This window comes from Parus major, chromosome 5 (assembly GCF_001522545.3).
Source record: "Parus major isolate Abel chromosome 5, Parus_major1.1, whole genome shotgun sequence".
NCBI lineage: Eukaryota > Metazoa > Chordata > Aves > Passeriformes > Paridae > Parus > Parus major.
This window is the reverse complement of record NC_031774.1, coordinates 30,973,038-30,998,692: the sequence shown is the minus strand read 5'-3', so window position 1 is coordinate 30,998,692 and position 25,655 is coordinate 30,973,038. Positions and strand designations below refer to the sequence as shown.

The window sequence follows — 25,655 nt, the reverse complement described above, 5'->3', positions numbered from 1 at the left end:
AACCACCCAACTACTACATCATGACATTTAGGAATGAAAATTAAATGAAGCATCTGAAGAAGATGTTTCTGCATACCAGAAGAAGCCAGGTATGTTCAGTTCCATTTAGAGAAAGTGGGCTGGGGATCTAGATTTTCATGTCAACTGTCTAATGAATAACTAGAGAGAAGACAGAACCAGACTTTTTCAGGAATGCACATCTAAAAAAATGGAGCAATAGTCACAAAGTTGCAGCACAGGAAATTCTCACATAGGATAAATAAAAATATTCAAGATAGCAATTAAGCACTGGAACAGGTGCCCATAGAGGTGTTGGGATTTCCATCCTCAGATTCAAAACTATGCCAATGGCCCTGCTCAACGTGATTGAAATATGAAGTTACTCTTGCTCAAAGGCTCTGGATCACAGCACCTCCAGATGTACATTCCACCTACCAAACTGCACTTCTCTATCATTTTAAATATTTGTAACGCTTCTTTATAAAAACCAGCGTGGAAATAGCCATCACAACACTGTAATTTCTCAATGTGTTATGCATCAATTTACTTACTTCCCTTTTCATCTTTTCATGAGGATTATGCAACTTTACAAAATGGAGCTCACATAAACAGAAGTTTTGGTAAAGTTCTCCTATTCAAATGGGGAAAAAATGGGGGTTACATACTAATGCAAGATACAGATCTGTCAATAAATAGGTTAAGAAGTGCCCAGTATGAAACAATGCCTTCTGTCTCCAGCAATTATATAGCAGATCCCTAAAGTCTTTTTATTTCAGATGATTTCTTTCCTGTCATGCATGTGTTTGCAAACACCCACATATATACTCACACACACAGTTAAGTTCATAAAAATTTAAAACTTGTATACAGTACTGAAAAAATATTGGTATGAAAATTGTAACCAATATTTCTACAGGTGGCCATGAAAGGAGAGGAAAGTAAAGGGTATGTGGATTTTCAGTGGAATCAGAATGTTACAATCTCTCTCAGAGTAAAATTAATTAATTATGAGAAATAGAAGTGACTCTTGAAAATACTTAGAATGGACCAACCCTGGTTTCCCTTTTTAACAATTCAATAAACACCTTTGTTCTTTCATTTGTCAAGGTCAAGAATACAAAAAAGTTGTAATGAGCATCACATATTACATGAGGCATCTAATATTGCTTTCTTTTGAGGAACAGAGCAGCACAAAATTTAAAATTTTATGTACTATATTGCAAAGAAGAGGAATGAGTATGACAGATTAAAACCATCCTCAGGGATTAATTAAATTTTAACTAATTTAATTAAAATTGTTCAACTTTGGACATTGCTAATAAAAGGATTCATGGTAAAACTCATTCTAGTCCATCCAACTTCAGTAATGTGGCTTTCTTTCTGAAAATTTTATGATTACATATTTAAAACATTCTGTGCTTATTCCAGAAGAATCCTAATTTCAAGAATACCAAGTGGCATTGTCCAAATTAGAAGGTAAATCATGTTTGGTCATAGGGAAAGAAAAATGTGGGAATCATTCACAGCCCTAGACAAGGATGTTTTACAATCTTAAACAAAGCAAGATCTTTTATTTCCATAACTCTACAGATTAACTGGAAAGCTAGCAGGTGTTCAGTGAATAAATGTATCTGCTTATGATACTGTGTGATATATGAAAACCTTGGAAATACACCAACAGGCCTGGAGTGAAAACCTGAGTTTACAGAAAATTCTTTCTAGTTGGATGTTAGAGTGGAACCAGATTTCACCCTAAAATTTTCATCTTACCACCTAAAATTCACTTCTTTCCCCTTAAAAGCCTATATTAAATACATATTTTTGTTTCTCATTCTTCCTAACCTAAAACACTCACGATTAAAAAGCTTGTTTTGGAATATGTTTTAAAAACCTATTGGATTAAGGTTCACCAAAAACCTTTTTGAATTCCTGAGTCTAACTTCAGTCTAATCCCTTCAGAGTAAAGTTATCCTGTACATTTAAAGTCTAATCTGAAAGATTTAAACACAGCAAATTGTATGGAACTCAATATGTTTATCTGAAAAGGATGAAAGGGTTTGTACTCCATCTAGATTTGAACTTTTGGTTCCACAGTGTCTAGGTATTTCAAACCAGAAGTTTATACCATGAGGTTTATAAGACATGACACTTATGATAGCTCCATCTTTCCTATGTTAATATGCATGTTAGAAATAGAAATTAATGCCTTGATAAACTAGTTAAATATGGGATGTTAAAGCAGTCATTAGTCAAACATTTTTAAATACTAAATGACAACTAATATGAAAATAACTATCAAAATTGCCATTGCAGTTGCAAGAAGTGATATGCTTCTTTTTTTTAATTATTCCTTACAACTCTCAGAAAAAAAGTGAAGTCACTAACAGGAACATTAGTTCATTCCCTAATGACACAATGAAAACATCTCTTCCATTTATTACTTTTGTCTCATCCCACTTCCAAGGTAATCTGCTCAAGACTACCTAAGCCAACAAATTGTGAAACAAATCCAATGTACCCTATAACACAGGCAGCCCCAGTTAATATTGTTCAAATTATTCACATCTGAAGGGCCGCGCCTGTCTGGATAGCTGGGCCCGACGCTTCTCTGGACTTGGTTTCTGCTACTCACATCTGTTTCAGCTTTAGACTTTCACTGGTATTCTGCCAGCAGCCACAACTTTTTAATGGCTACAATAAACTACAGAGACTCATCAAATCTTTGTTGTACGTGTTAAAATTATAACCTCTTCAATTAAAATTCTGATTTAAAAATTAACTTAGAGCATTAACTGAAGAAAAATTTTGAAAGGGAATCTTTGAAAAAAGGGAAGTTCTTATATAAGAGAATTTTTTTTTGTTTAAATAGAAGAGAAATAATCACAGGAATGCTCGTTAGAATCTGTTGTATATTTCTAAGTGATAAAATACTGACATCTGAAAACATTTCCACAACCTTTTTTGTTTCACATCTTTGTTATCATTAACTTTGTATATTAATTGCTTTGTCTGGCTTTAACATACACCTTTACAAAGAATTGCGAAAACAACCTCAAGATAACAATTATTCTAGATTTCCTATAAATACCTACAAAAATCTGGCTTAGTAAACAGAAATCAGTGATTACAAGAAAGCTGAAGCTTTTATTTTAGAAGAGTTTAGCTTTTCCTACTCGCTGCTTGTGCCTTTACAATGTAGAACAAATATGATGTGCAGGTCCCAGCCTCAATGCAGATCCTGTGCGACTAAGATGTATGACAGCAGGACTACATGCTGAAAAAAGTACAAGATCAAACACAGATCATGTTTCTGCAAAAACTAGCCCAAAGGAGGGCAGGCCAAGGGGCTTACAGGGCCAAGCGATGAGAGGAGATAGAGCACTCCCTTATGCCCGGGTCGAACAAACAACAACTGATACTTTCCTACCACTATTAACCTTTGAAATTATCCTAAGGATGGCAGTGACCTAATCTAGCAATTCCTAGCTGTAAGGATTAACTATTTTGTAACGGTTTTCAGCGCCTTACACTGAAAAAATCTGAAAAAAATGATCTTGTTCAACTCTTCCATTCTGGTGTAAACATGTAAACCTAAATTTTTTTTAAAAAATCTAATAAAGTTTTTAGATATTTTTATGCAGATTCTCTTCCTAAACTCCACCTTCTACACATAACTCCCTTGGTAAAGTACAAACTTTTCTGTAACAAGAAAAAGGCTTAAAATATTCAGTCATCATTTGTTGAACTTATTTTAGAAAACTGCATGTAGCACAAAATAAAAAAGAAATTGCTTGGAATACTTAAGAGAACAACCCTTCCTACTTTATTTCCACTCAGGACCTTGATTGATAGATGAGTTGGGTTTCTGAGCCCCTCTTTATAATAAACATTTTAAAATGTTTATTTTATGTCCCAGGGTGAAAATATTTTGAACTGGAGCTTTCAATTTCCCTTTGCTCTGCCTTGGCAAGCTGTGTTTTATTTCTACATTAATAGTATTCAACTCTTTTTTGTAGCTTTTAAATTGTTGTTGTACAAGTACTGAAGAAAGTATTTATGTTATGGAGCTAACAGATATCTACAGTTAAACACATAGTTCTGGAGAAGCCAGAGAAAAATTCACACATAACTAAAGAAATATTCAGAAAGATTTCTTTAGGGGCCTTTTGACTGTAAAAGGGAAAATTACTTTTCAGGATCTCTACTTTCATTTTTATTAAGTCATGAGTTAAATTTTTTTCCTTTCTAATTTATGTGAGTAATTTGTGCCACAGTGTAAAAACTCTAAATGAATCAACACTATAAACCTAATTAGCAATAAGAAAACCTCATAAAGATCACATTTTAAATGGCACTTTGTTGTTAGCAGAACAAATGTGAGAGTTCCCAGTTACCTTCTAGATCTCTCTTCAGTTTCCTTAAATCTTTTATTAGGTCTTCAAATTTAACTTGGGAGGCCTGGAAAAAATCCTGTGGTTCTGGTAAAGGAAAAATGCTCTTGTCTGTTCCCGCTTCCTAAACAAACAAACAAACAAATGGGCTACTATGAACACTGAATGCATTTCCAGTAAAATAAATAGCTTTTAAAAAAAAATTCTCATCTATGAAACAGTGTTAAAATTACAAAAATAGCATATTTTAAATCATTCTTGCAAAAACAACATCTCATTCAAGATTAAATACTGTCCATTCTGAGTATTGAAACTTCCTTTTAGATGCTGTAAAGCAAACTGTGCTCAATTTAAACTTTGAAACAACATTAAACACACAACATTTCAGTTAATTTTATGTCAATAAAGGTTTAGATAAGGGATTAGAAGTTTCTTAAGAAAGATAACAGGAATGCCCGTTTTAATGCAAGAAGGGATCTTACGCCAGAAGTTTGTGGTTTCACTCTCTCACAATTCATTAAAAACACACACGCTTTATAAGCATAAATTGAAAACCCTATTCATACATTTCCTGAAGCAGTTTACACAGATAAAAATACACAGTTGAATGTTCATGTGGCTTAATAAATAACAGGGGTTAAAGTCTGCATGGAACCCCTAAGTATATACCTTATTTTTAGCACAGTAAGAAAAAAGAATCAGAAGTAAAACAAATAAACAAACAGAACCAACAGAAACCCCCCCCAAACAAAACGAAACAATCAAACAAAAAAAAAACCTCGGCAACCAAACAAGAAAATACTTTTACACAGTTCAAAGCAATACCTCCAGTGGTATTTTAAGAAGTAAAGTATGTAAAAATGGTATTAATATGACATTGCTGTGTATAAGCATATATTACTGAGTTTAAAATATACATATACATGCATGGATTTCAGTCTGCAATAAAGGAAAACTCATAGTTTGGAGAACTAATTGTTTGGTTAGGGGGAAGAATAATTTTATTATTATGAATGATATGAACATTCTTGTGGAGAAAATGCAATGGATGATAATTTCACTGTGTTTATTTCCTCCCAAGGAAGATATAATGCTTTGCTTCACAAAATTCCCTGAAGTAAAATTGCAGTAGACTAGGAAGTTTATAGAAATACTTAAATAAACTAGTTAAATGTTTTAATAAATTAATTAGAAAGCATAGAAATCCAAATCTCCTCAAAACTCCCAAATCAACAAAACCACCAACAACAGAAAACACAAGAAAAAAGAAAGAGAAACAAACCAAAAACCTTAAAGAAAGAATACTGATACAGATCTACACATCTCAGGACTACTAACTCATCAATTCAACAACCTTAGGTAAGAATTTTTTTTTAAAAAAAAAGCAGAAAAGAAAATCAATTAAAATTGTGGAAAGTCATTGTTAAAATCAATTTACAGAAACATTTTCATTTAAAATATAGTAGTTCAAATTTTCCACTCAGTAAGTTTGGCTATTGCCAATACCAAATATATACATATTTAATATATGAATGTATATAATATATATAAATGCATATACAGGGGAGTATCACACACAATAGAATGTAATTCAGCAGCATTTCAACCCCTAACTTCATCCCCATCTTAGCTCGACTCACCTATCTTACAGTGCCAACATGTCCTTGCATTTTTTGTCCTAAGAGATAAATCATCATTCTGCCTTCCCATATCATGACATCAGAAGAAATTTTACAATGTTACAGCCACAATGTAATACGGCAGGGGTGGAGTGACCACCTGTCCAGTTTGCAACAGTCTCAGCTAACTGCCTGCAGTGGTTCTCTCAACAACCAAAGCAAAATTTTCAATCTTATCTTGAAAGTTATAGCAAATTTCATGCCTACTGAGCTACACAACTATTATAAGAAAGCAAAAGAAATGAACTTTATTTTCCCATCAGAGATACTATGTTCAGATTTCTATAAAGCTGTAACAAACTCTTTTATCATCTCTTAAAGAAACCCAGTTTTGGAGAGGCTGATGGAGAAAATCCTTTACCTTATCACAGTGGCGTAGGTAATATATGACGACATAATCCACAAGATTAATACCATTATCCTAGGAAAAATTAAAGAAGTGTGATTAACACTGATTCAATGTGTGAAAATGTACCACATTCAAAACTAAATGAATTCTTTTTTTATACTGCTGTGAGAAATAGGACTCACAGTATTTTTTAGTCTTAGCATTACTGAACAAAAAAAAAAATAAATTAATTTTTTACAACATTGATTTCATCATACCACTACCAGATTCAGGGTGTATTTTGGTTTTAAATACCAGGCAAAAATACATGCAGAGAAGAACACACGGGAGAAGCTGTCCCCACATTTTATGTAATAATAGAAGGCATTACAGAATAATAATATTAACTCAAATAACAATATTATTCAATAATATTATTCTTAAACAGAATATCAGCTAAATATTACAGTCACCTCAGATACATTAATGCAAACAAAATTTCTTGATTACTATAGTCTCAATCATCTGTAAGGAAGATCAAAAAAAGGCATAGATACCTTTACATATTTTATTCTAAATATGAAATCAGACAGCATTCAACTAAGAAGTATATTTCCTGCCCTGTTACCATATAAATATGAATTTTAATTGTAACTTTATGGAATCACCATTTCCATGTTCCTGCACGCAACTGTAAACAGTATTTTATTTTGTTACATGTCATTGGGTCAGCATGGGCCAGATGAACTAAGGAAAAGTTATACATTACATTCAGCAATATAAAAGAACCATGATATAGGGAATTATATCTGGAATGCCTTTGAAGTTTTTTAGATGTGTTTTCATATTTTATATTGACAGGTATCAGAACAAACATTTGTATGTGAACGATGTCTGACTTCCTGTACAGAGCTGCCTCGTCTATATGAGAGTCTGCAGCACATTATATTTTATTAGTATCATACACCAGCAAAATTCTTAACTAAGTAAGTCACTGCTGTCATGCAGAAAAAGCCACCCTGCATGTTTAAGAGGTTTAGAAGCCATTACTGGCAGGTCAAAAAATCTCTATAAAAAGTAACTTTCTAAGCTCATATGACAATAAATAAGTTTTATGTGAAATAAGAAGTATTTAGCATTGGCTCTTTACCTTAGGTCATGGAATTCAGCTCAGTTAAAATGTATTTGCTGACAGTTCACGAGAAGGGAGTAATAGGACAAAGGAAGAATACCTTAATGTTCAAATGTACAAGACCCTGCATTCTTCTCCTTTGCAAATACAGACTACAATTATCTCCAAGGTTTAATGTCTGCCTGTAGCAACTGGACCCTTTGAGCTTTTATACATTTTGAAGACTAATCTAAACTAACAACACATTTATTCTGGCTACCAGGAAACTGTAAATAACGTAATTTTTTAGCTTGTTTCGTTAAGGAAATATAGTTATATTTTATATATATATAATATATATAACATTTATATAATATATATATTATTTATAAAGAAATAACAGTTATATTTCATATCAATTACTCCTTTTCATAATGCATAATGTTGGAACATGCTTGCTAAATTCAGCCACATTGGAAAGTCACAGAGATTATAAAATTCTATAAATTCTATAAAGTTTATAGGTAGATAAAAGAGCGACTACTAAACCTAGTAGTCCTACTTAGAAAAGTCAGGCAAAGCTGAATTTTACATTTTTCTTCAAGGCAGCTAGCCAGCCAACAAACGCCTGAGTAATGGGAAACTTGGCCTGGTTCTAGTTAAGCTGCTGTTTGTACTGTGTCTTGTCCATGCTGTAGGACTGGGAAAAAGTGGTTATATGGAACAGCTGAACCATCACAGTGAAGACAAAAGAATTAGAATTACAGAATCATTTCAGTTGGAAAATACCTTTAAGATCATTGAGTCCAACTGAAAATCCAACACTGCCAAGTCCATCACTAAACTATATTTCTAAGTGCCACCTCCAGGATCATTGATTCCACCACCTCTCTGGGGAGTCTGTTCCAATGTTTTTATAATCCTTTCAGTTAAGAAGATTTTCCTAATATCCAAGCTAAACCTCCCTTGAAAGAACTTGAGGCTGCTTCCTCTAATCCGACTGTTTGTTACTTGGGAGAAGACACCAATCCCCTCCCCGATCCTTTCAGGGAGTTGTACAGAGTGATTCGGTTTCACCTGAGCCTCCTTTTATCTGTGCTAAACTACCACAGCTTCCTCAGCTGCTCCTTTTAAGACTCATACTCCAGACTCTTTACCAGTTTTGATGATCTTTGGACATACTCCAGCACCTCAATGTCTTTAGGAGACAAAGTACTCAAATACTTTGGAAAAAGCTTTAATTTAAACAGTTGCTCACTGAACACTTCATTAAATGTGTTTCTACACTTGGTTAATGATGATACACAAAAGTAAAACAAAATGCTCCATAGATACACTGTTTTGCTGACATTGCCTGTCTCACAAATGCATTCCTGTGTATATGAAGCATAATGGGGAACAAAAGCTTAAAATCTATATCTCTTGTAGTCAAGAAAGCACCTCACATAAGAAACATAGAAGAGCATGAAAGATTTTTTTTTTCCCCTCACACTCCAAGTCTATACCAACATCAGCAGAAAATTATCTCCTATTCTTTGCTGCTTCCTATATCCATGTGGTGTCTAGGTATGTTTTGGCAAAGAATGACTTTGAGCAGTGTTTCCACTGCTTACATTATCTAACACCTCCTCCTCTGCCTTACTGAAATAGGAAACAAAGTAATCTCATCTCAAAAGGTGTCTAGCCTTTGAGCCTAACTTTGATCCTAGCATGACTAATCAAAAACCAGCTAGTGCTTCTCAATTTTTGACAAAATAATTTACTGCCATCTATGAGCATTTTCTTGTGCACGCCACTCAAACTTCATGTCTTCCATCCATTTAACTGACAACTAAAAAATGAGACAAAGTATCTTGTTGGGTGTGGCATCTCTTTGATCCCTTACACATAATTTGTTAGTGTATATACTACAATGAACAATTACTCATATTTTGTTTTTAAACATGATTTTTAAAGAGTTTTTATTCACATAGAGTGCCCTTCATTTAAGAGCATGAAAAAATAATGGGCACATTTACTGGAGAAGACATGAACAATCTGTGCTCTCACTTCTCTCTGCCCTACTGTTTTTAAATCCCTCCTAATAAAACAGACACACAGAAGCTCTCACATAAGGTAGTTATCCTAGTAGTACTGATCAGGAGAAATTATATATTAAAGAAACATACACATGCAGGAGAAGGAGGTGAAAAACTAGAAGAAAAAAAGAATGAAAACAGAACAAAGCACCTTGCTTTTTCAAGCAAGATAAGTAAGATATAAAAGATTAACTTCTGACAGATGAAGGAACAATAAAAAAAAAAAAAATCACTTCAGAAAAATTATCTTTAACCAAACGTTATTAAAGTACTTACTCTGCTTTTGACATCCTTTAGTTTGGGGAGTATTTCCAAACCAAACCCATCAGCTTGACCTCGGGTCCTATTCCCTCCATTCATGTAATTTCCAAAAGCCAGAATCAAACCCAAAATTTCCTTTACACTTTTCATGCTCAGCAAAGCCTGGAAAATGGATACTGGTCTGTAAATTTGGTTGGCACAAAAATTCTAATTGCTAATATAAAATATTATTTTATTTTCACTAAAGTTTTTTTCTTGTCTGTTTTTACATTTGTAGGTAAGGGAAGCTGAAGCTGGTACAATAATCAACTTTAAGAGAAACTTTTATTAGATTGTATCTCCCTAAGATAATATGTTTAATGTAATCCATACAAAGCAAATTATATGGCATCAAATACTATGTAAATGACAAAAAGATTAATGGAAGATTTCTAAACATTCTCAGAGGACTTCAAAAATCTTACAGACAAGGAGGTGGTTTATCATGAGTTTGCATAATGAACAATCAAACGGAGATGTGCTATTTTTGCTGCCACCAGGACAGACTCAGCCTGTCACTCAGCCTGCTTCTCATGGGTCTGAAAATTCACATTCCTGGATCCATACTTACTCCAGATAAAAGAGGGCTAATGACTAATTACATGTCTCAGGACAGAAAACAGTTCTAGAAACTGAGTGTAGAACTAGTGAACTATTTTCTGTTACATATAAAGACATCTGACAGTTGACAATCTGAGGCCACAGGCATAAATCTCCAGTACGTAGCCTTACAGACTAGATAAATCAGTTTCAGTGTGAACTCCTCATAGGTGAACTGAAGGCAGTACAGTTTTCCCTATCTCATACAAAACTGACTCTTCCTTTATGCCTCCTTTGGAAAGGAAAAAACAAGTAACTATTTTTATTGCAAAGAAATCCAAAGGGGTAGAGCATCAGTACCCTGTGAGAGCAAAGCGAATCAAAAACTAACCTTCAAATTAGAAAAAAAAAATAATTAACTACTCTTCTGGTTAAGACGTTATGACCTTTAGGCCACATTTAATTTCTCTCCTAATTTTCACCTTGTTCTACTTTTCATAATTTATTTGTTGTACCTTAAAAATCTTGTCCTTAGTCTTTCATGGTATTGAAATATTAGGTAGAGCTTTGTCCCATACTAAAAATTTTGCTGTATCACGATTACCAGAAATTTACAAATGCCAGGGGAAAGTAATATAAGCTAATGAAGATGACAAGCATCTATTGGCATCAACAGCGGTATGCAAATAAAAGGCAGTTTCTAAGGCCCTGTACTAAGCTTGCCTTATATATAATTTCTGGTTTATGGAGATTATCTATTACACTACTTAGTATGCAAAATAATAAAAAACTACCATTTAAATACAAATAAATTTCTATGTACTCCTTGGGCATCACACGCAATTCACTTTCCCACTTCCCTCTTCCTTTTCTTCTCTTAAGCAGCTATAAATTTACTACATTTTTATTTCCTAAAAAGCCAGTAAGTAGGATTAAGGTTCCTCAGTTATGGTAAAAAAGAAGCATCAATACTCTAAAATATATGTAAGTTTTAGTTTAGCTTTCATTAGGACTTACCTTGGAAGCACGAGTCACAATATCTACTTTCCGGTGAACTGATGTTATCCCTTCAGAGAAAACCGACTGGAAGATAATACACTGAGCTCGTTCTGCAAAGTTGGGGATTTGAGATAGCTCATAGAGAAATCTGTGGGGAAAAAATGACTCTTAATGAATCTTTATAATTCTTCTCAGTGGGATACATAATGGATCAAAGCCTGCAGTATCATGAAATATTCATGTACTCTTTCCTATTTATCTGACATTATCTATGTCAGAATCTAATCTGACAGAATTTATAATTGTTGTATTCTTCATGCTAAGAATGCATTAAGAAATCCTATTAATGTCAAGAAAAAACCAAGACATTAATCATTATCATATCAGTCCATTAACTATCATAGCTGCACAGTAATAAACAGAAGAATTTCAAACCTAAATCACTAATTGGAAAAAAAAAAATCTGCATAGCACTACCTATGTACTAATTTACACAGATTTGTTTCCCCTAAAAATGTGCTCAGAAATACAAAACTCAATATATTCCTTCAAATTTATTTCATAATATAAAATGTCTGCTGACAGCTTTCTTCTGATTCTCAGCATCAATTTTCTTTTTCTAATTTGTACCACACTTTCAATCATTTCAAACATTCAGCATGTTTTATGGGAATACACCTAGCTGTGTATTTAGCTCTAAAATACTGCCTTCAGCCACTGTTCAGCAAAGTTAGTAAGTCTTCATCTGCTCTATATCTGTCCTTACAGGTAGATATTCCTCATGACACTATTGTAGCTTTTTATCTTCTAACTCTGTGGTAAATAAAAATAGAGGCATATTCAACCACTGTAGTTCAGACCTCACAAAATGAAAGCATCCCAAAGGCATGAGTAATTTCTCCCTTTTCATCAGTTTAAAATACAAGAGCTTGGCTAATAATACAAGAAGCTTTAACATTTCTTATAATAACAATGATTCGCTCTTCGGTTTTGAATTCAAAACTGCAGATAGATACAAGCTTTCTTGAAATCCAGCACCAAGCTTGTTTTTTGCTCCAGTATCACTTCAGTATCATTCTTCTCATCTCCTGTCTACAGATATCCTTAGATTCCACTTAATGCAATGCCATAAAGATTCTTTCCACCTCACTGAATTGTGGGACATTCAGTATTCAATTTATTCGTTTGAATTCTTCTTAACTTTATTGTAACTAATTAAGCCAATGCACCCAATTTTTCCAAATTATTTCTTTTTTATAATAAATAGTATCAGTATGTTTAAATCTGCTTTATACATTTCTCATGCATGCTAGGTTTTGCTGAGCACATAGTGACTGTTTAAAAAATCATCAGAATTCACCTGTGGCTGGTGTGAAATATTATGTTTTAATTGGAATACCATTTTTTTGTTTCTTTTTCTTTCTTTTCTTTCTCGCCTGGTGAAAAGACCTATTGTGAGAGAAGGATCAGGGAGGCCCAGCTTGGCTCTTAGACTTAAGAAGTGGGAAAAAAGAAATGCCAAGCTGGTAATAATAAAAACGCTTCCTATTGGGAATGAATGGTATTGCCAGGAAAAAAAAAAAAAAAGAGGGTATTTTGCACTTTGTGTGAGAGAAACAAAGGAAAGAAAAACCAAACTGCTTAATTAAAGTTCTAACATACATACAATTAAAAAGTTTAAATTTAAAAAGTCAAATGACACATTCTTGCCTTCCAGTGAAAACAGAACTATTTCCCACACGGCTGACTATCGAATACAATGTCATTGTGCTGAGAGTTAAAAGGGCATCAGCATAAAAAGAAGATGCTGCCAGATTCTGGATTTCAGAGTACTCAAAAATAAATATCCAGACAGAACATTTTTAACTGAAATCTGTCACAAAAAGGAATCTTAGTGACTACAAACATAGCTACTAAACAAAAAGTCATGGCATGAAACTTTGGCTGTGACAGATATACCACCAATTCAGATGGACAAAATTTCAGAAGAGAAAGAAACATTCTTATTTCAATTTTATTCTGAGAAAAGTATGATTTTGACATAAAATAATGACAACATGGCTGTGACATAGCTTTTGGATAGGTTTCTCATTACTACAATTCCAACGGTCTAAAGTAAGCATAGAAAATATGCTGTTCATCTCCATGAGGTACATTGTACTCCTCCCTTTCAGAAACCGTAAATAAAAAATGCATTTACTTGAAAACTCCTTTAGCCTACCAGAATCTTGTAGTTAAGGACTTGAGAAAACTTTCAAGTCAGGCACATTCTTATGGTATTAGTGTAAGAGAGCATTCTTGGAAGAAGATGGAAAAGAAAGGCTGACTTTAAGAAGATAAAACAATTTTCCGATCACATTTATCTGCATTTTAAGAATATAAAATTTAGAAACATTTTTTTGGGAAAAAGCTGTATCTAATCCTGCAAGCTTCTAAGTATGATGGCAGGATTTAAACTGAAGTCCAAGCAGAGCTGTTTTCAAAGACAAGCCAAGTGGCATTACTGGGACAGAGATTATAAATTGTGCCCTACTTCCTGAATTGAATTACATTCAAACCAGTACCATATTTTGTTATTATTTCCTCTATTGGTACTTATTTCACAGTGGAGAAGCCTACACAGACAATATACTACAACTTAATGGGGTCTCTTGGAAACTAGCTATAGCATCTGTATCCTGCTAGCAAAGCCCCAAACTGTGGCAAATTTTGCATATAAATCTTTATCATGGAAATTAATCTTAGCATTTAACAGCTATTATCATGAAGCATAATTTAGGAGGATATTGTTATGTTGCTGTCAATACTTACAGTTTGTGCCAAATTTAACATACATGCAAGACAAATAAAAATCACATGTGCAGAAGAACATCAGTGATACCACTGAAGTTTTTTATTTGTCTGGTAATCCAAGCACATAAGGGTTTCCTTCAGACTTCAGTGAACTCAAGTCTAAGGTTTCACTACATGAATGACTACTGTTAGTGCAACCATTTGACACATTATTTCATTTACACTTTTGTTCTGATCCTCATTAAAAACAATACATGAGGCTTATGCCCCACAGTAGACATTTTTAATTACACATACAAATTTAGCATTTTTCTGTCTTTAACCTTTTATGGAGCTAATAAGTAAAGCAAAGCTCCAACAAATCTCCAGTTCTGAAGTTGGGTTGACTTAAGAGGCTGACTGAGACAACAAAGCCAGGGGCACATGATCTACTGAGTTTTCAGAAAGCACATTATTTTGAAGGTCCAACAAAATTTACAGAAGTGCATAAAGCAAATTGTTTTCCCCTTAAGCTACCTTTTAAAAAGCTAGTTTTCTTAACCTATGTAGCTTAATTATAGGGTAAAAATGGGTTACTTATGACTTGCAGAAAGAACACTGAGTAATAATTGATAAAAAAATAGCTTTTGTCTTTGATACTACTATTTAACTCTGTGCCACCAGGCATAGCTACTTTATTTACAGTTCTTAATTATGGAACAATGATACTATAAATCCAACCTTGTATTTAATTAAGATTAACCTCTCTCCACTATAAGTTACAAAAGAGACAACCTCCTATAACCCTAGAGCTCTACAAGATTCATATTCTCCAGAAGACAAAATACATTCATATTTATTTAACTTGGACATACAGCAAACAGACTGCCAAAGATTCAAACTCTGGAAAACATCAGCTAGCCACACAATGTATCCTTCTGCCCCAAGCCAAGGCAATGAAAGCCATGGATATGGGATGCAAAACAAAGCTAGTATATGAACTTTACAGATATTTGTCTTCTTAAGACTTTCTAAAGAACAACAGCCTCTCTTTCTTCAAGAGTAAGATAATAGCCTTATCTCCTAATATTAGCCTATTCCTTAGCGTGCAGCCACAAATGAGTATTTAGCTGCCTCATGTAAGGAGAAGTAGAAAAAATAATCCGTTCTTCAGCACTAAAATTTTAATGAGAAAAAAGGTACCAAAATGCAGTAATTCTGACATTAACCAATCATATACTATCTTTATTTAAGTTCTTCCTCCCCCTACCCTTTCTTACCCCAGAGACAGCAGAAAAGACAAGAACAGACCAGATGGAAAAGGAAAGAAGATGACAGAGAGGCCTCTGGGAAGGAAGAATTGAAGAGGATAAGAGTACACAAGAAAAAAGCAGTGAAACAGCAGAAGACAAAAAACAATGGTAGGCCAACATCTGAAATCAAGTGTATACACAAAAATAAAATTCAGGATTACCATTCATAAATTCTTGACGATTCCTTCACATTGGTCTAAGCTGCATTACAACAGAAGGAGCAACATTTAAGTTTTCTGTCCTAACAGGTGTCACTAGCATCAACATTTGCAGGACAGAAACTGTGGCATCCATCTTTTAGGTCTTCAGTGAACTTGACCATAGTGTACAAGGTGTCTTTGGCCATAGGATCAACCCATACCCTCTGTTTATGCAGCTCTTTCAAATAATTAACAACCAAAATCAGTCTGGCCCTGCTTTATGTAATGTTAATTTAGCCATAAATGCTCTAAGGGAAAGATAAACCTTTTACAAATGTGAGAATAGGAACAAAAATTCTTATTGATTCACAGCTGTTTATTTTATCAGTTCTGGTGATCAAAGTTGATGTAGTAAGCTCTGTTAAGTCTGAAAAAAGTTTTGTGATAAGAGCAAATTTTTCATCATGACTTGAAATACACTAAGTTTCTAAGTTTATAAAGGTTTATAAAAGCTTGTAATTACCAAGAATTATGTATCAAAACTGCTTTCAACATATAATCAAAGGACTACATTATATAATGACAAACTGTTAAAAAAAAAAAATAAATCTTACTGTTCTGGTTTATCCAGAAGCTTCAGTTCCTCCTCTTTTGAAGTCTGATAATATTGCTTGATTTTCTCCAGTTCATCCTTTTGTGCTCTCTGAGTGAATTATATAAACTAATTAGTTACTAATTAAAAAAAAATTAATCAATTGCTACTTTACCTGTTTGCCAGCAAGCAGCAATTATGTTTTCTCACTGAGAAACATTTAGACTACGCAAAAGAGCGATGCTTAAAGATCTGTGATAAATTCCTTCAGTGCCATTCACTACACAGGACCATCCCTAAGAGTCACACCATGTGCCCAAGAGTATTGGCCAAACACGTCTTGAACTGTCAGGCTGATTCTGTGACCACTTCTCCAGGATGCCTGTTCCAGTACACAAACACCCTCTGGGTGAAGAACCTTTTCCTAATACCTAACCTAAATGCCCTCTGATATGACTTCAGGCCATTCCCTCAGGTCCTATCATTGTCACCACAAAGAGAAGATCTTCCTGTCTTCCCCTCATGAAGAAGCTGCAGGCAGCTATGAGGTCTTCCCTCACTCTTCTCTAGGTTGACAGGTCAAGTAACCTCAGCTGCTCCTTGTATGTCTTCCCCTCAAGGTCTTCCACCATCTTTGTTGCCCTCCTTTGGATGCTCTCTAACTCTTTATATCTTTGCTATACTGTGGCTCTCAGAACTGTCCCCAGCACTGGAGGTGAGGCTGCCCCAGCTCAGAGCAGAGGGGACAATCCCCTCCCTTGCCCGGCTGGTGATGCTGGGCCTGATGCCCCCCAGGACAGGGCTGGTCCTCCTGGCTGCCAGGGCACTGCTGACACATGTTCAACTTGCCACTGACCAGGAACCTCAGCTCCCTTTCTACAGAGCTTCTCTCCAGAGTTTCATTCCCCAGAGTTTCCCTGTCCCAGGTGCAGAATCTGTCACTTATCTTTTTTAAACTTCATGTAGTAGCACAACCCTCTGATTTGTCAAGGCCTTTCTGCCTTCAAGGAAGTCAATGGCTCCTCCCAATTTAGGATCATCATCAAACTTACCTAACACACATTCCAGTCCTGTGTCTGAGTTGTTAATGAAGATGTTGAAGAGCACAGGGCCTAGGATAGAACCCCACTAGTGACAGGTCACCAGTCTGATGTCACCCCATTCACTACAACCCTTTGCACCTGACCCATGAACCAGTTGCTCACACATCACATGACGTGTTTATCCAGCTGTGTGCTGGACATTTTATCCAGTAGGATACTGTGAGAGACAGCATCAACAGCTTTACTGAAATCCAAAAAGATTACATCAACTATCTTCCTTTGGTCACAGAATTAACAAATATGTTGAGCTGAAAGGGACCCATCAGGATCGCTGAGTACAGCTCCTGGCCCTGCACAGGATGCCCTAAGAATCACACCATGTGCCTTCAGAGCATTGCCCAAATGCTTCCAGTTGACTGGGACCTCTCCAGATTCCTAAGAGCATTCAAAAATCATCAAGAAAAGGCCTCATAATGACATCACCTAGCTCTCTGAATATTCTTAGATGAATTCCACCTTGCCCCATAGACATATAGAGATCCAGCTGGAATAGCACATCCCACTCAGTTCAGAATTGACTGGGAGCTAATTTATATCACAGGCATGGTCATCCAACTCAGGGCACTGGGAGCCCTTCAGGCCACCATCGGTGTTGAAGACAGAGGCAAAGAAATCATTACACATCTCTATGTCCCTGTTTGTGAAGTGGCCATCCTCATCCTGTAACCAGCAGATGTTATTTTTATATTGCCTTTTTCCATTAGCATATTTAGAGAACCTCTTTTTATTGTCCCACATCATTCTATCCAGCTTCAACTCACATGAGCTTTGGCTGCAGAAATTTTCTCCCTAGAGTAACACACAGCATCTCTGTATTCCTGCCACATCAGCTGATCTTGCCTCCACTGGGCATACACCTTTTTTTGCCCTGGCTCCAAAAGAAGATCCCAGATCATCCAAGCCAACCTTCTGCTTTATCTGCTTGAATTTTTACATGTAGGAATTGCCTGCTCCTGTGCCCTTCATGAGGTGGTTTTGAAAAATAATCTGCACTACTGGATTCCAGAACCTTCATAACCATTTTCTCAGGGGACTTTACTCACTAGCTACCTAAGCAGCTTAATGTCTGTGTCCAAAATACTTTGGTGATGAACCACGTTTTTCCCCCCACCTTTACTTACATTTTCATATAAGGCTTCCAGTGTCTCCAGATCTACTACGGAGTCATCAACACACAATATAGCTGAATAGAACACAAACACAAATTAGACACTGGAAAACATAAATTAAGACTTCAGTTCTTTTTCCTGCGTAATGTACCAAAGGGTTCTAACCTAGATGCAGGACATACATGTATCCAGTTAATATTTTTTATTTTCAGCATTTAATTTTTGTTCTGATGTAAAACCACAGCACTCCTGCACAAATGTTCTATAAACTCCGTCACTCTGGTGAATAGAGTTCTACTTTTTCTCTCCAGTATAATCAGCAAAGATGTGGCCAGTCAGGAAGCCAGCTGCTTGTGTAGCTGGCCAGGCAGGAGAACATGAGAACAACTGATACCAGACAATGAACAGCCCAGATTTCATGTTAGCTTGGAAGGTTGCATAGGAAGGAACTGAAAGTGAGGGTATTTAAGTGTCCCTGTGTGAATGGGAAGTCAGTGAGATATGCTTGTCTAGGAGCTAGTAGTCTTGGTAAGTAGACAAGTAAACAAACTTTCAAAGTTTGCAACTTACAAATTTGCAAGCACAAAAGACTGTGCTACAGTTTTTAATTTATCGTCAACAAGTTCACATTTAAGTTAGCTTTATCTAGTAGAAAACTATCCACATGACAATTTACAGATACTTTTCAATACCACACAGCCCCACATAAAGTATACTTTTCACTGATTAATTATGCCTCATTTCTAAAAATTAGATGTCTCAAAATGTTTCCTATCTTAGTTCCAAATATTACTATGTTTGAAATATATTCCATAGGTGCTTCCAACATTTGAAAATCCCATTACAATTGAGGCAATGTTCTGGAACTCTTCAGAGAACTAAATGCGATTGCTTCATGGTGCTTTTAAATATACTCTAATGCTAAATTGCAGTAAGCTGAGAGATGCACAATGGAATGGAAGTAACAGGATATTTACATTTTCTGAAACCAGCTTTTCCTCAAGGAAAAACAAGTGGACTAGGCAAAATTTTTGAACTTATGACTTATGCTTATATTTTACTCAGAACATTAAATCCAAAAGAGTCAAGCACATAACCAGTGAGATGTCATTAGCTACTATCTGATAATTTTAAATTCAACTGTATTATATTTCCTCAAGTGATCCTTGACTACTTATGAATTTAGAGGATTTGAAAAGTTCTTGCTGCATTTGCAATCCATGTTTGAAAGTGGCAAGGCAAACATCTTTAAATAATTATTTAAAAGTAATAAGCTTTCGCCTGCTCTACCACCTACCCCATGATTTTACATTGTGAAATTAACCAGCAGGCTAGTAAATTTTCTCTGTGGCAGGCTAATTAATTTTATTAAAAGGTCCAGTGACATTTAGAATCCTTTAAAATTCTGCCTGTCATTTATGATTCCATCTGTTGACATTACACCTAGGTTAGAAGTAAGGAATTACACTGAAGACAGTATCAATGAAAAAGCAGCATTTCCAACCATTTTTGTCTTACTGGAAAGATTCAAAACCCTCAACACTGTAACCAAATGTAAAGCCTGAACCACTGAGATTGACAAAAATTTTTGTTTAAAGAAAAATCCTTAGGGTTTGAATTTATGAGATTATTTCTTATCTCCTGCAAGACAGTTTCAAGAGCTGCACCATTTTCTGTATCATCCAATAATATTCCCACATGACAATTTGCAGATTGATGGATGAGATGGAAAATCTCTTGGAAAATCGTTTTCACAGTCCAATATATTTAATTGTTAAGATTAACAATATGCAGATTGAGTTCAGAAACCTCCCCTTGTGGTTTAACTTTTATCCTGTTTTAGCATGTTCTGAAATCTGCTTACAAGGAGAAATTTACTTTTCCAGAGCTATCTAGAAAAAGCATTATTACTGGAGGCAATTTAAACTTGTACTAGAAATACATGGCAATTGATAGTCAAATTTTTATGTACAGATATATTATGATGACAGGAAGCAGTCTGATAAAAACCCACCTTAATAAGAATATCAAGAGTTACATACCTAGCTAAATATTTTAGCCAGATACTTGTCATCAAAATAACCCCAGAATCACAAAGTGGTTTTAATGCTCCATTATGTTATCCATTATTTCTATACTCAACATCAGCTAACAAATCAGCAGTTTGGAAGTGACATGATAAGACAAGAAGTGTTTGTGATAAAACTAATGAAATACAATCTGCTAAACCACATTTTTAATAGAATTAATAATAGTCATTAAGAGATATTGACATGAGTTATTTTCTCTCTTTGAGAGAGTGTGTGATTGTATAAAAGTCAGAAAATATTTTCTGACTTGCTTGCTAAACAAACTGTACTGGTATTATTGGCAATGTATAGACAGACAACTGCAGCTAAAAATCAAGCCATACAGCTGGACATCTTAGGATGTCAATGTATGTAGAGACACATCCCCAGTTAAGTCAGAAGTACTGCCAAAATCCACATGACCTCCTTTATTTAATTTTTATACATTTTAATGTCTTGGCCATTTTTTTTTTTCATTCAAATTGATTGAATTGAGTGACATGCACATTTGGAGCAGAAGATGAAAAAAACCAAATTTATGAAGATTGGCCCATTTCTTTGAAAAAAAAGCATTAAATCTGAAAAGCTGGAAGAAATCCCCAAATTCACAGGTATCTTCATAGTCTCCTTATTCTTAATATATGGCATGCAGAATACGTTCACAGTATTTTGTGTAGATTAGCTTGAATTGAGGCAGCTTAAAAAACCCCATTGCACTAGATCAAAGAAAGCAATTATTTCATTTAAAGTAACAAAAGCTTTTTAATTTTTCTGTGGAAAACAAAATCCACTTTTAATCACATGTATATTAACTTCATCAAAATTAATACAAACTTGGTATGTTTTTCAAAATGCTCTTCCAGATACAGTGAATTTAATCATGATACTTTACTGCATTAAATCTCATTATATCCAGCTTATGTAAGTGTAGGTAATATAGATGAAGTAACATAAATCTACAAAAGAGGCTCCAAAACAATTAATAGCTATTACAATATCAATCATCATTGGTGGTTTTTACTTTCATCTTGCTTTCTAGTTAGCTGTCTTCCTTACACTGTCAGTTCAGTTAGAATATTTCACCTACACCTCACAATATGTCAAAAGGAAGTAGACTCATGCTGTGAAAAGCTGGTAATTTTATTGGGTTCCTCTACCTTTAAAAAATCTGTTACTTGGCCAAGTCTGGTTTCTGAGATCCTTTTTTGCAGGGAAATTGAGGCAAACATTTTTATGTTGCCTATGGTGTCTGCTCACAAGAAGAAGAATTTATATATACAAGGATCATTAGTGCAGGGTTGCACCCATTAGGATATAATAACCGTCAGCTAGGACAAAAAACAGAGCAGCATCACGCATTCAAACTAACAGGCACACATAAAAACACTTGCCAGCTACATTTCACACACGAAGATCATTGCTTCAAGTACAAACTTACAACCAAAGGTTTTTAACTTCTAAAAAATGAATCTAACATCCTACTGCACAGATTTTTCACATATTCTGATCAATTAAAAATGTAAATCCTTAATTTAAATTAAAAAATAATTTAAAGCATACCATGTACAGTCTACATACAATTTTAGAACTTAGAGCTTTAATATGAAAAATATACTTACCTCCTCTAAATCAGCTTAAATACCAACAGTCTTAAGGCTGAATCTGACATATAGCCTCACTCCTACTAAACATATTTTGGTTAAATCAGGATTTAAGTCCTGCTGACAGAGCTTACATATCCTCACCAGTATCAAACCATTTAATGTCACAATTAGACTATGAAATATGAAGAAATGAACTGCTCCCAAATGATAAAACAAGTAAAAGGAGCTTTCCAAAGCTACATTTATTTGACCTGGAAATACTTAGTTGTTTTATGTACTGCGTTCTGTTGAGTAAGGCTTGATTTCATGGGAATATGAAAGCCTGTCATTGGGAAATTTAAATAAAATTGTGACTGACCTAGTCAATTAGACAGTAACTGTTAAATACTTGGCAAAACTGCCTGTAATATTCAAATCCCTCTGGTCTACTACTGAAAAATTGGTATGTTATCAACTTAATGAAATGTTTTCTCTAGTATTAACTGCCACGCAACAAAACAAAATTTATGTAATAAAGAGGCACATGGGCACAATGGACGTTTAGAAGACTAAGAAAGCTCAAATCCTGCAAGAAGTCATGAACAAAAGATTCTGGCACTAATGTTAACCTACCCCCACACAATAGATGTCCAAAACAGATTCATAAAAATGTATGTTGTAAATTTTCCTCCAAAACAGAAAAATATTTAATTTTAAATAAAATTGTTTCCCAACTTCTGAGATGGGTATGCAGCTATCTTTATACTTCATGCATAGTATACAGAATATATAGAATATATACATGTAATATTTTGGGTAGGTGGGAAAGTCACACAACTTTGGAACAACAGTTTAGATGTGCCATAAGGCATAACTTGTACTAAGACAATGCAAGCCTATTTATATACCTTCTACAGGCTCCTATTAAAGCAATCACAGGATGATTAGAACAATAATACTTAATCAGAATGGTTATTAGACTGATCATCAGTCTGGTTGGGTTAATCTACAGTTCACATTCTTCCAATTTTTTACTGCTGTATGCTGCCAATGAAGGGAAAATCATGAAGGTGAAGGAACCCAGTCAGACACTTCACTTTTAGCCTTACAAATGATCTCTATTCTAAGGATGAATGTTAAGTTCTCCCCTTTTTCATATAGGCTATATTCTGTCAGCATTGTAGTGCTACAGCACAGCTACTATGGCTTTGGTAAATGGAGCAGCATCTGCAGCTGTTCTGCAGGGAGTCATACTGCACTTTACTGCCACAAAGAATACAGTAAGCTATTAACTGTGCATCTGATGTGATCTACCATATCTGAAAGATTTAGTCCTGTGGAAAAGATACGCATACCAGCACGTATACCAGCAGTCCTTTTAGTTAATGTGCTCTGACAGCAGTCAGGGACATTTGACAATTAAATACTTCCCCAATGGACAGAAGCAGACCTTCTGGTACCCTACAGTTTAAGTGGTAAAATGCAGGTACTATGAAGGTAGGGAAGGACTTGGGAGAATCACTCTTCTGAACATAGACATCTATGCTTTATCTACATCCCGTTTTTTGTAACTATAGGTTTTTCATCTGGGCTGCCCCACAATTGTACCAGTTCACTCTTGAACAAGGATCTCAGCAGCTCATGGAAAGCCAGCACAGATGACATACACTGCAGAAAGGAGTATTATTATGTGTTTTCCAGCTCACTGCTATTGCCAGCTACTATTTTGGAGCTGTCTCAGTGAGTGGAATTGCCCTTTAAAAAGTTGGGACAAGGACCCATACTATTTTCACATACAGCTATAATCAGCATCTCCCATTACAAACAAAACTGAAAGACGTCACTGTGGAGCAAGTTGTAGTATTTCAACATCAAAGCCACACAAATAGTGTTGATCCACATGTTTGCCTTTGAAGTTGTATTTCAGCTGAACAATGATAGGAAAAGACAGAAATGGATTGATATGAAATGAAGATTACTTCTCTAAGTGTGGACACTTAAAGCTTACCTAACAAGTGATCACTGCTAGTCCTCACCTCTTTTTAGAAAGGTTTTAAAAAATGTAGAGAAGCAGCCTTAAAATTAATCTCTAATCTATGCACAATTTGATTATTGCTATTTGTCTTTTCAGTATACAGATCCTATATAGCATACAGAGTTGGACAGATTTTCTGCCTGCTTCTTCTGCTCAGGAAATGAGTAATATTAATAGTGGTCTAACAAAATATTTTACTGCCCTCATTAGTACCACATTCACCAGTGTTCTCAGAACCTAAGATTTGTTCTCTCCCACCGAACAAAAAGCTGAGTATTAGGACAGGTGCAGCATGACAATATCAACTTTCCCTATGCATCATATACCACCAACACTACCCAAAATAATGATTTAGTTTTATACTGTCTTCTCCTTAGACTGTACTCAGAAGCAATATGGATATAAACTTATCTGCAAAGGATGAACTTAATTCTCTTAAACAAACATGTGTGGGAGTTCACCCTCCTGAAGTGTGGTGGCTGGCACATTATCAAATGCAAACTCAAACATCTGGATGCCAGATATGGTCATATGCTTGTTTTGCACTGCTGAGTTATCTACAGAATATGCTGTGAAGCTATGTACTTTGATTTGAGAGGATAATCCGATGGATGCAGTAATCTCACACTATTTTAAAGGACGATGTAATTTTTCTTGTGGTTATTCTAGTTTTGTCTTCTCTACAATTTTCTATGCATCTGTATGCACAGGGCAGCTCATTTGAGAATTTTTCTACCTGTATTCTTTAACTGCTACCTAAGGTAGACTAACCAGGACATGACTTTTTACAACAAACATGGTCATAAAAACTTGAAATAAAAATTTGATTTTTTTTTTCCACTTTTGACTATATTTTGCTTCAGGTTTCTACATTCTCTGTTCCAAGTGATCAAAGGCTTTTAATTTTTCCCTATTTTTCATATACTGAATTATGCCATGGAAATTGGCCTGAAAAAAGAAATCAGTGCTTAATTTGTATGTTCTTAGAGGTAGCTCTTTGCAACTTTGTCTTTTAAAAAAAAAAAAAAAAAAAAAAAAAAAAAAGTTGACATTCATGACCCAATGATTACATGCTTTTTTTGGGTAGGTGTTGTCATGCGCCATTTAGCCTATTACGAATTTCTTCATCCAGTGCATTGATTACAGCAGTCTCCAAATAATTTGTCTGCCACCAGGCAGGACTGCCCACAGATCTAAATTACACAAAATACTATGAAATAAACAGACATTAAAAGAGAAACAAGCATAACTCTACTGTTGTCTTCAGAGTAATATACATTTCTAAAGATCCTCTCTACAGAACTGTTTTCCCTGAGTTTTGTGAACTGGTTTTTCACCCTAGATAGTCTCTGAGCACAGATTTTGATTAGAATCAGTCAGACTACTTTGTTAGTATGCTTTTTAAAAAGTTCCACTAATGGTATTTCCAAATCCTGATGGTAGCTGCTAGCTGTTTCCATAAGCAAGAGGCAGCATATCCTATTGCTGCCTTGAGCAACACATGTGGTGACAG

The 25,655-nt window shown here is 34.9% G+C and overlaps 1 protein-coding gene across 6 annotated transcripts in view; it reads right to left on the bottom strand.

Annotated features, from left to right (window-relative positions):
* Positions 1-25,655, bottom strand: part of FMN1 (formin 1) — a 177,923-nt gene that overhangs the window by 47,680 nt on the left and 104,588 nt on the right. For all 6 annotated transcript variants that reach the window (XM_033515062.1, XM_033515064.1, XM_033515063.1 and 3 more), the window contains 6 exons: positions 18,468-18,529; positions 16,266-16,354; positions 11,445-11,574; positions 9,864-10,010; positions 6,432-6,491; positions 4,395-4,515 (listed from right to left, as the gene is read on the bottom strand). In XM_033515062.1, coding sequence (XP_033370953.1) covers positions 4,395-4,515; positions 6,432-6,491; positions 9,864-10,010; positions 11,445-11,574; positions 16,266-16,354; positions 18,468-18,529 — 609 coding nt within the window. The remainder of the gene's footprint in view (positions 1-4,394; positions 4,516-6,431; positions 6,492-9,863; positions 10,011-11,444; positions 11,575-16,265; positions 16,355-18,467; positions 18,530-25,655) is intronic.